Source organism: Astatotilapia calliptera, chromosome 14 (genome assembly GCF_900246225.1).
Source record: "Astatotilapia calliptera chromosome 14, fAstCal1.2, whole genome shotgun sequence".
In the NCBI taxonomy this organism is placed as follows: domain Eukaryota; kingdom Metazoa; phylum Chordata; class Actinopteri; order Cichliformes; family Cichlidae; genus Astatotilapia; species Astatotilapia calliptera.
The window spans coordinates 16,071,880-16,084,169 of record NC_039315.1 but is presented as its reverse complement, the minus strand read 5'-3'; the positions used below and the strand labels follow the sequence as shown (position 1 = coordinate 16,084,169).

At 43.5% G+C, this 12,290-nt stretch overlaps 1 protein-coding gene across 1 annotated transcript; it reads left to right on the top strand.

Moving 5' to 3' along the window:
* The first annotated feature begins 1,925 nt into the window (after nt 1-1,925).
* On the top strand, nt 1,926-5,543 carry LOC113036993 (alpha-(1,3)-fucosyltransferase 4-like). The gene has a single exon (XM_026193678.1). The coding sequence runs from the start codon at nt 3,317-3,319 to the stop codon at nt 4,475-4,477; it is 1,161 nt and encodes a 386-aa protein (XP_026049463.1). The 5' UTR covers nt 1,926-3,316; the 3' UTR covers nt 4,478-5,543.
* Nucleotides 5,544-12,290: the final 6,747 nt, after the last annotated feature.

Sequence of the window (12,290 nt, the reverse complement as noted above, 5' to 3'; positions counted from 1 at the left end):
AAGATCTTTCTAAAAAAAAGATCTTTCTAAAAAAAAGATCTTTCGCACAAGTCTACAAGCCGTGAACATTACCAGTCAGTTGATTTTGTGCTGCGCTCTTCTCAAACTCCGCATTTCAACACACAGCATCTCCATGAGGATTTGACTGAAGCTTCACTTGGCTCTGGATTACTTTGAAGCAGCAGGGGGTGCACAGTGTAAGTCGGAACAAGTAACAGTCAGAGTTATCAAACTGCCTACAAATGATCGTGTTCCTGCTACAGAGGTTCATGCATGTTTGCCATGAATGACACGAGTTCGGTGGGGTTTTTTCTCCTTTTCTAACTTGCCTTTTTATTACTCTGTGGTTAAAATTAGAGGGGAGGAAAAACAGCTCAAATTGCTCATGACACGAACAACAGGAGGAACATGTTGTGATTTGGAAATTTAATGTCTAAAAAGCCTCATCAGTACTTCTGGTTAAAGTTTAAATGTATAGAAATAGGCACAGATTCTGTGTCGCTGCCATTATACAACTAGAGCCAGAGCCACGGGCTAAAAGCAGCCTTTCTGTCCTTTAGCTTTCCCACTTTTCTCTGTTTATGTCCCTTTTCCTCCTGCTCATTGACTCTGCCTGTAAGGTGCTTTTAGCGGGCCTTGTGTGGCCGGGTTAGAGATGGATGTGTGGCCCTTGGGAGCCGCAGGCAGAGTGCAACACTGATCATGTCAGACAGGCTGGGGAGGCTGCATAAGATCATCATCACCCAGCAGTGGAGTGAATCGCCGCAGTGGCACTTTCACACAACCTCTGACCTCCGGTGCAACCTCTGAGGTCATGATCAAGGTCAGGGGTCAGCGAGGGCCTCAGCGATCGTGGCGTCCGCAGGCCCCGCCTGGCTCTTCTTCTCCTTGTTTGTGTTCTCTCCTTCATTTTTCTCCTCTCACTTTTCTCTTCCCCTCATCTTCTATCTGTTTCTTTATCGCTCACGCTCTCTGTTCGCCCCGGCGGGACCAATTGAGACATCCAATCCCCTGGGAGTGTGAAAAGGAGAGCAAGAGAAAATCAATAGGGAAGATGAGTGAAGACCTGGAGGTCCCATCAAAAACTGAATGCTTCTCTGTGTGCTGGCATGATTCACACATCCACAAAAACACATACAGATACACAGCGGTATTGCTTTTGAGAGACAGGAAGGCAGCAGTAAACAGCAGTCTGGAAATCGTAGCAAACAACTGGATGGGTCTGCAAAACATCCAGTTTGATGGCTTCCCAGGTCAAAACAGAGTGACATGAAGAGCTCTTCTGTCTGTTTTGTGTATGTGTGTTTTTCTGTCCTTTTATCTAGATTGCATACATGTGCCCACAAGTCTGTTGTTGGAGAGATGTTTGAACCAAGAAAGACGCAATATCGATCTCTCCAGAGAGATTCAAGGTCTGCAACAACAAGTGAAAGAGCACGATGTCACATAAGTTCTCTTCCAGCAGGCGAGACGACACAAACATAAATGCCAGGCTTTGTGTGTATCGTCGTGGCTGTAATCTGAGCTGTGCAAAATGTCACCATATCACCAATCAGCTCGACTTTAATTATAGTACATTTACAGACACATTTGCATGGCTTTGTGCTGCATAAAAGGCTTAAAATAAATAAAACTGAACCAATAAAAGGAAAAAGCAAACTCATCCCTATGTGTCATTTCCTGCACTCAAGAGCCTCTGCTATTTTGGAGAAGAAGCACACATGTTTATAATGTTAAACCTCACTACTTGTCTACATAACTTATGTCTGGGTAGATTTCTTCCCAACACAAGATAACCCCAGGCAGGACATTAAATGATTGGCTGAAAATAGAACTGTTCAGATGAAAGGGAGAATAAATAATGCACAGAGAATACAAAACCTCTTATGGGGATAACTAGTCGTGCATGCACATGCACACATTTCTTCCATGGTGAAGAAAAGTGAATGGATGTAACAGGAAGGAGGAGGACCCAGCGGAGACACACATGCTTCTTGCTTCATCTCCTCCCACTCCTCGTCTGCCATTTTTTTCCGCTCACATTCAGACTTCATGACATACTCTGTGTCTGTGGGGAGGAATAACATCGTCCCAGTCACGGCGTGTTTTTCCTGCCCACCAGAGCTCAGACACAACACACAGTGCACGGTTTCCATCCCTGCTGCCTCATCATTTTTTATGAGTTTTGATCAGAATGGATTCATATGATGACAACAGCCTGGACAGTTGATCCCTTTACAGGGAGAGTAATACGCCATTGTGTTAACAACTTTTTTAAAAAAATTTGAAATCACCAAATGAAAACAGTGAGTCACGTCGTAGTTAGAGGGTGTTGCAATGTTGGGTTATATCTAATAAATAAAACATTCAAGACAAACCTTTTCAAAGCACCGCTGCTGCATGACTAATTTGCAGCTGGGATGTTTATTCATTGGCGAAATTAGACTTGCACGTTTTGAGGAAGATCCTTAATGTCACTACACACACAGCAAACGGCACAGGACGGCGCACGGGCAAGCTTTGCGCTTGTGTAGGGAGACACCAAGTGGTCAGTGACAAGTGTAGCGTCTCACAAGAGGCCGTGTCAAGTTTTCAGGGGCCAAAGAACTGCTGCTGACAAGAGCTCCCGTCTGTCATCCTTTAAAATGCGAGGGATTGTTTACACGACTTAATAATCATAAACAGTAGTTCAGGGGTTAGAGCCATGCAATAGTGTTCAGTGTTACACTTTCTGCACGCTCGATTTAAACCTCAGTCTTACCTTGTTTGGATTATACTCGCAAACTGACTCACGAGCCGATTTCTAAAGGGCCTTCTAATTAAAAAACATTTGCTTGTTTTATGAGCGGATCGCCGCGCCCTGGGTCAAGATGTTTACGCTAAAAGTGCCCGAAAAGTCCTCCGACAGTCAACAGGCCTCACAAAGGCCCCATTCAGCTGTAACTGGAACCTACGCTGCCACGTCAAGTATATCCTACAGCACAGGGACAAACTTTTGCATGAGCCATGACGGTAGTTTGAAGTTTCTCGACGAGTCGGACAGGTGAGACAACAATGAGGCAACAATAGAAGGAGTATTTTGGAGCTGTGGGACGCCATTAGCTTTATTGGCTTAACTGTACCTTGCTCTCTTTATCGCACCTGAAACTACAATGACTTTAAAAGTAGAGCACACTGGGTGTGACTGCACGACTGTAATGGACTCCGGTGTTTAACCTACTTTCCCCGAAAAGCCTCAAATGGCTGTGCGGATGTCTCAAAGACGCAAACTGATATTACAGCAGTTTTGGAGGAATCCGCAGGGTGAAGGGCGTCGATGGGAATTGGGGATCTCTGGAGACCAGAGGGCCGCCCCTCAATTGCAGCTCACGGAGCAGACAGGCGCTCAGGGTTATTCCGGCGGAAAAACCGCTGCGTGTGTGTTCTCACAGGGGTCTGCTCCTCTGTGTGCGTGGCCACCGTGGTTTTCCTGTTACTCGTGGGAGTCTGCCTGCTCTACCTGCCGGATGCATTAGCGCCTGACCCGCTGGTTTCTCTCAGCCCGGTGACGCTGCTGATTTGGACGCATCCATTCGGTCAGTATCGAGAACTTCCGGACTGCCTCGAGCTGTTTCAGATAGACGGCTGCACGCTCACGGACGACGAGCTCAGGTACCCACAGGCTGACGCCGTGATAATTCACCACCGGGAGATTGCCACTGGCTACGCCGATCTCCCACCAGAACCGCGGCCACCTGCGCAAAAGTGGATATGGATGAACTTCGAGTCTCCCACGCACACGCGTGGACTCTGGCGTTTAGGGGGTGTTTTTAACCTCACGATGAGCTACCGGACAGACTCGGACATTTTCCTCCCCTATGGGTATCTGGTCCCCCTCGCGCGCACAGAGAGGGCTCTCCAGAAGAGCTTTGCGCTGCCGCTTCGCGGATCTTACAGCTCCAAACTCCTGCGGTCACGCTTCGTGGCCTGGGTCATCAGCAACTGGTCGGAGTCCCAGGCGCGCGTGACCTTCTACTACCAGCTGCGCCAATACATCCAGATCGATGTGTTCGGGCGCGCGGGCTCGCCGTTACCGACAGGCAGCGTGGTGCCGCTCGCCAAGCGGTACCTGTTCTACCTGGCGCTGGAGAACTCCCAGCACACCGACTACATCACGGAGAAGCTGTGGAACGCCGTGCTGGCCGGTGCAGTCCCCGTGGTGCTGGGTCCGTCCAGGCAGAACTATGAGCGTTTCCTGCCCCCCGAGGCCTTCATCCACGTGGACGACTTCCCCTCAGTGGAAGAGCTGGCCCAATACCTGCTGATGCTGAGGCGGAGCCCAGCTCAGATGAGACGGCACCTGGACTGGAGGAGGGGCTACGGCGTACGCCAGCCGACCTTCTTCAACGAGCACTTCTGCACGGCCTGCAGGGCGGTCAGGAAGACCAGAGGCAGGACTAATGTAGTCACAGACCTGACACGTTGGTTCCACTCGTGAAAACATGCATCAGACCTCAGCACCTGTTTGAAATGACGGCAAAGCCGAGAGATAAGACCGTGAGAGGGGAAAGATTTACTAACCACATGCTGCTTCCAGAGTTTACAAATCAAATCTTTTTATCATCAGTGAAAGAGTATATTTAATTATGGTGATTTATTAAATAGTGTAATAACTTAAATACATTTATGATCATTGATCTTATCTGAGTGAATTCTTCTAGAAGTTATTTTTTATCTTAATTAATTAATTTATTTTAACTGACTCCCATCTAGCCAGTAAGAGTCCTTCTGATAAAACAGTTGGAGTAGAGTTAACCTTCTGCACCAGGGCTTAACAACACAACATCTGTAATTTAGACCAGCGGTGTCAAACATAGGGCCTGGGGGCCAGAATCGGCCTGCAAAGACTCCAATACGCTCATCTGGACACCTTTAGAAAATCTGAAGGAGTGCATAGTATTTGAACTTATAATTGTATTTTCATAAGTTTTACAGCTTTTCCAATTGATAAGGTGCTTTTTAAAAAAAATGTGAATTCATAAAAATGTTATATTTTGTAATTACAGGAGAGTCAGTGCAATAAACAACCAGAACTTTTTATGTAATGTAGTTTCACTGTTCTGGCTCACTTACGATTAAATCGGGTTGTATGTGGCCCACAGTGTAAAATTAATTTGACTTGGCTGCTTGGCAAAATTAAAGTGTGTGACAAAGAAGAAAGACCACAGTCTTCAGATAATATTATTTTATTTTTATTTTTTTAAAGTGACCAAATGTTCATGTGTGACTGTGACTATATATTAAAAATATCTGAGTGCCTGCTAATTTTGTTCAGGTTTCACACCTCTGTGACGCAGCTTTTACCTGATAGTGAGATGGGAAAAGAAAACATGAGGAAGAACAAACAAATATGCTAGTGCAGGAAATAAGCTTTCCGAGAAAGGGCACACATGTTTACCTGCAACTTCCTCAAGGTGACTCAGAAAGAATGCCACATGTCCCCACCACAGCCTGCTCTTTGTGTCTGCACATCACTAATCACTTTATTGCAGCGCTGTTCCTGCTCTGAGTCATTTTTAAAGGTGTCATTAGACCCCAAACCTAATACTGTTCAAACCTGAGGCGCTGGGGTTTTGCATTTTTCATTTAAGATTGCATAATAAGCACACGCGCACGCTCGTTTTGCTGATATTTTTACTATCTGTTATATATTGTTGTGGCTTCGGCTGTGGCAGTAATGCAGAAAACGAGAAAAAAAACAAGGGAGGAGGTGAACACATGTGCATCAGCAGTCACTTGATAGGACTGCTGATGATGTGATGCAGATCATTTAAATTTACACCTCTGCATTGGGGCCGTGGCACAGAATTAACACTTCCCACTGTCAAATGAGACATTTCCTACAGGCGTCAAATAATGTTGTTCCCCATAATGAGCTGATGCCTCAACAGCTGGTGAAACCACTCACGTCTATCAGCAATAATGGTTTCAGATGGCCAGAACAGCCAGAGCCCTTATCCCTGTCTTAATCCCATTCATGCGAGCATATCTGGTTACTGTTAGTACTGGTTACCATCTTTGCTTTCAAATATAGATCCATTAATCTATACCTCTCCACTGTGGACAGAACAGGTGCTAGACAGCTGACATATGGACACACAGAAAGCAGACTTCTCTTAATGTGCATTAAAAAGCGCATCTGATCACTGAGAAGACTACAAAAGGAGCTACACAGCGGTAACACCCTGAACAGGATATCTGACATGCTTATTATACATATTTCCCTGCAAACACTGTGATGCTTAGCAACTTTTATTTATGTGTCTCATGCTCGTTTAATTAAAATTTGTGATTGTGTTTACACAGTAATCAATATGACTGTCACGATGCTTCTTGTTAAGCATTAAATCTTACAAATTAAGAAAAAAAAATATGCAGAAATACAATCAACTGCATGATCGTTTATAAACGATCTCCAATCTCTGTGATGTTTATGCTGACTGACACAGGTTGCCACCCAAGCTGTTTTCACTTAACCGAACCACAGCAGATCTGGTATCTCAGTGGGCATGTGTTACAGGCACCAACAAGAGGCTTAAAAAGAAGGAGACTTGAGTTCTGAGTAGAAACAGATCCAGGAGTTCAATGAGGTTAGAGTACAGATGCCAGTGTGTGTGTGTTTGTTTGTTTGTGCGTGTGTGTGTGCACGCTAATAGGGCTCACTCCCTTTTGCTCTGTGAAGCTGAACTGCCTCTTCTGGCAGTTTGCATCCTCTGCTAGCAGGCTTTCACAAATATGGACCAGAGCTTAGTCAATATCATACATAAGAGATGCCAAAGAGCTTCTTCTTTGGCTCTATTTTTAAACAATTTCTTGAAATGCAGACGATAGATGAAAATGTGAGTTTAAGTAAAAAAAAAAAAAAATCTGTTATTAACTGTTGATCAGCTTGAATTAAAATAAAAACATCAAATTTTATCACCTCTTTTTAAAAATCTATTTGTGTTTTCAAAATGTGTTTATATTTGCATTTAGATGTTCTATATTTGTGAACCATATGTCCACAAAGTGGATACAAACCAAAGAATTTATTTCTTCCACATATAATAATAACTTAAAGCTAGTCAGATATTAATATTTTAAGTCATAGTCATTCATATTTAAAGATCACAGACTAGGTTGATTTTAAAAGTATCCTTAATGTTTTTTATGGGTTAAAAAAATAGTTACCTGAATGCACTCACAGAAAGGATTCTGGTGTGTGCTGCAAAGTCCAGATTTGTTAGCATCAAAACATTACGTTTTAGCAGGGTGACACAAAAAGTATCATCTCAAGGTGAGTCAGTGCAGTGTGCATGGACGTCTTTGAAATGAACAGTCCCTGCTCGCAGCGTTACCTGTGTTTTGTCAGAAACTGACCCCGAGCAGACGATTCTCAGTGCCTTCGAGGTCTTTGACCCAGAAGGAGCAGTAGTTCCTCAGGATGGGCGGAAAAGAGCGACTGTGAGATATTATTCACAGTTTTTACAGCAGAGACTCGGTGACCCTTCACAGGAATTCATCACACAGATAACAACGAATTAGACCAATAAAGGAGGCGTTTCATGATGATGCAAAGCTCAGCCGAATGTAAAGTCAGAGAGATTGAAACAGTGATTCTTGTTCCTCGTTGCTCCCCTGCAGCACGAAATAACACCTCATGTCACGGGCTGACAAGTTTACAGAGGATGAGGTGAGTCGTTGCTTGGCAACAAGGTGAAATATCGGATGTATCAATATGAGATACAAGTGGTCGAGATACTTTTGAACAACTATAAAGTGAGCCTTGATGAATACTCGGAATAAAAGGCAATTTGATTATTTAAAGCCCTTAAATACCCGCTGCAGCTTATTACAAAGATCCTTCACGGCTCCTTCTTCAGTAACAGTGCCATTCATAACCTACATGGCCCCTGGCTAGAGACACAGTAATCTCATTTGTGCAGCAACAGATGTTTCTCTTAAAAACATCCGTTGACTGGGGAGTGAAAACTATGCCTCTCATTCTCTCGGGAGGGTTCAAAGAGACCAGTATAATCACTATGAAATTTGTCACATTTGTACTGGTTTAAAGAGATATGCAGACTTACTGCAGACTCGCTATGTTGTAAAACAGCAAAAGCTCTCCTTCTCTGTCCCTCTCACACAGCCTGCACATATTTTATAAGGAAACTTTCATGTTCTGTTTATCAAAACACCGCGAAGGGGGGAGGTAAGGGGGCCAAGAAAATGCATATGAAACAACAAAACCCCTCGACAAATAAACAGCACAGTGTTCCCATGGCAGCGCGTTGCATTAATCTGAAGGCTGGTTTCCCATGGCTGTGTCTCACTGCCCCATAGACCTCCACTCTGTCTCACTGATGGCTCCTGTGATTGCAATCATCCATCTTACTGTCAAAAGCAAAAAAAAAAAAAAAGAAGGGCAAGAAAGGGGAAATCGCACACACCATCTCGCTCTCGCTCCCTTGTGTCCAGCAAACAAGGCACCCCAATGTGAGCAGAGCCGACACATGGACCACAGGCCCTCTGCATTGTGTGTGTGCCCGGGCTTGTATGATTAACAGCGAGAACATGTGTGGGTGTGCATCTTTGGTTGTCTGTGCCTGCACTATACTGCATGATCAGTCACTGGAGTGTACACGGGGGGGAAGCGGTGGACATGTCTGATCTTGCAGCTGATCAAAAGCACCAGAGACTTGTTCCCTTGTGGTCGTGCGAGCGGGCCCTCATATCAACACGTCTCTGTTCAGTAGACAGGAAAAACAAGAGGAGAGAGACAGACAGACAGAGGAGGAGGAGGAGGGGTACTTGAAGAGAGAGACAGAAACAGGCAGGCATAGCAAAGATGAAAGGATGCATAAAGAGGCCAGAGTGGAGTATGACAATGATACATAACCGCACTTATCTCTCTGTTCTGATGAGCTAATTGAAAGGCAAAAGTCAGCTCTGTTTGTGTCTGTAGATTTAACAGCGTGCGTGATCCTTCGATGCAAACCTGACAGGAACTGTCTGTAAAACGCTAAATGTGGAGAAAGAAGAAAACTCTGATGTCTATAAACTTCCCCTCGGGATGCGGCTGGTTACCTTAACTACAAGACCTTGTGTTGTGTGATCACCCACAGAGAAGACAAAGAGCAGGAGCGAGAGGAAGAAGGGGGAAAAAAGGAGGACAAAGGGAGGAGGAAGATGAGGAGGTGGAGCTTCTGTGAAGCTTCTGCTTGTAAATTGTCTGGCCACGCTGTGAAGTTGTGGTGTGAGAATGTAATTATGTGCAATAAAGTGGTGATCCTATGAAATGAATCCCTTTGTTGTTTGCAACTTTAATCTCACTCCAGTATAACCAACGCAGAGACGTTTCTGCTGAGCCCAGCGTTTTGCAAACGGAACAACAAAGCCCACCTGAACATGATTTAGTGTAAAAGATAAAGAGACGTGCACAAACACACCAGAACAGATGTATTTAAAAGGTAGACTCAACACTCTAAAACATATGATTACTTATGACACCGAAGACAAACAGATCTATTGTCGTGATTAACGACTAGATCAAAACTTGGATCTTGTCGTAAACTCGCTTCCTTGCCAAAAGTCGTAGAATGAGATAAAACACATTCTCATGTCTGAACAATAATAGACTGTATATAAAGATGGACACAAGATAGTAGGTTTGATTGGTTTGTGAAGTCCCATTTTAAGGCCTTGACTCAAAGTTTGTATTAGTTGCCTGGTTGGCTAATGCTAGCAAGCTTGTTTAGCTAGGTTTACTGCAATGATGCATCACATGACACAGGTCCCTGCTAATTAATGTCAATTAGTAATGCACAGATTCTTATAAAAAGTACAATTTTATTCACAAAAACTGGATCACAAATTTGTTGGATACTCTGTACTTAATAATGTGAAATAATGTTTGGATTAAAAATCCTACAGAAAAGATCAACACCACAAGCACAGCTCAGAGGTCCAATTCTACAAGTAGTTGGGACCAATATCCTCCTGTCATTCAAAGCAGCTAAAGCTCCTAATAATGCAAACTTTAAGGCTTAATAAAGAGTTATGACCTTGTAAAGTTGTTATGAAAGGAGAAGTTTTTCTGTGAGCTTGCTTATGGTCGCCTTTGCAAACGGAGTGAGCCATGAGCCACAGTTTGGTGTCATTTCAGCTTGTCCTCCATCGCTCAGCTTTCTGTAACCTGGTGCAAGCTGCAGTGTAAAATCCTGCTGCCCTTCACTGCCATTTCAGTGATATTGCAGTGCTTAAGAGGGCAACTCCACAACAGCTTGAAAAGGTGAAACTTTCTGGAGAAAAATCCTCTGCAGTTTCTTTGTGTCCTGGTTTGATTTCTTCTTCTCCCATAGAGATGTCTCACGTCACATCATCTGCACAATTCTTGAGAGTTGCCCATCATTTTGGATGTGATACAACCAACAATCAACAGGAAAAAAATGTATGGATGCTGCCAGTTGCTTCCAGGCAAAGCTGGTTGTGGGGCTTATTACTGCGCGGTTGCTAGCAGCCACCTCTAGTTTGGATTAGAGATGGACCGATCCGATATTACGTATCGGTATCGGTCCGATACTGACCTAAATGACTGGATCGGATATCGGAGAAAAATAAAAAATGTAATCCGATCCATTAAATATCACGAAAGCACCTCACAAAACTTGCAACAGGCCGTAACTCACCTCAGAACGTTAGCATGTCGGAGCAGTATGCATCACGTGATAGAGCAGCTGTGGCATGCGGGACCTGTCGGTGGTCTGGATAGCATTTGGAGCTTCGCTAGCAACCTGGCATTTCATCTCCGACAAAGTTATCCCCGAGAGAAGTAAAGCAAGTGTGTAAGTCCATCTCTGAATGTTTGTAAAGCATTCCTGCGTTAAGCTTAACGAGCGACTGCCTCTCGCTCTCCGGCTGCTACTTCAATCGTGAAACTGCTTAATGATCAGCTGATCGGCTTTTCTGTCGCGAGTCCGTCTTTGTTTTTGGCCCACTTTGCACCAGAAAGAGGAAACCAGCGGCTGAACAACAGCAGCACGTTTAAGCTTGATCAGCTGTTGTTAGAATTTATTTAATATTACTTTCTACACCAGGATCTTTTTCTACGTAGCTGACGCTGGTAACTGTGCAGGGGCGGATCTAGCAAAGTTTAGCCAGGGGGGCCGATAGGGCAGGGAAAAGGGGGCACAAAGACATACTTTTCTTTCTTATTCTCATTTAAAATGTCTAGCTTTTAATAAATAATTATCTGACACACAAAGTTTTAATTTGATGTAAAATGAATAGAAGTCAATTACTGTATATAGTGACTATTAAGTCTAATATATATACCCTAGTAAGCTATAGTACTTTTTCCTTTGGGAAGGTACCATCTGTGCAGTCTGCAATTTTGTTGAAGAAAGATGTTGAATCTATTTAATATTTCTTGAAAAATAATTGATTTCTGTGCATTTTTTTTCACACTGCATCAAATTAAGGTTGATTACGTCGATTAAGCATCATGAGGTGGCGCGTGAGGGGTGGTTCCCTATTTTTTATTTATTTATTTTTGTTGTTGCTGGGAGTTGGAACCCTATTAGTTAGGTTGCTTAATATTTACGCTAAGTACTCTTTAAAATACCAGAATAGGGAGGATGGTGTAGGTCTAAGTTTATTAGATTGATCAGTATTGCTGAACTATTAAATATTTTTTTTGTACACAGGTATAACAGAATAGCTTTAGTGTAGTTGTTGTTTTAAACTTGAGTATGAACTTGCAGACTTGCAAAATGCAGCAAGATATTTTAAAAAACAGTTTTGTTGATTAAAAAACACTATATCGGATTCATATTGGTATCGGCAGATATCCAAATTTATGATATCGGTATCGGTATCGGACATAAAAAAGTGGTATCGTGCCATCTCTAGTTTGGATGGAAGACATCGACTTGTCTGCAAAGCAGTACTGACTACTTGGCAAGAGGTAGTAAAAAGCTGTGCCTCAGCACTTTCACTAAAGCTCAGAGAGCAGCTGGCAATTGCAAATTACAGGTAACTGTGTCAGTCTGCTAGAAACCAAGGAGGCTTCTACCAAGTGGTTGGAGAATGCACAGTTTACTGGTCTCTCTCTGTAACTGGGACGTTAGCAATTGATTGGTACCACTCACCAACTGGTAGCTTATCCCTCCACTGTCACCATGATCGTCATGTCTCTAAAAGGGCTAATAAATTAATGTCATGGTTGCTTGTGCGTAAAACCTCAATATCATCGCTGTTTGTTTGTTTTCTGA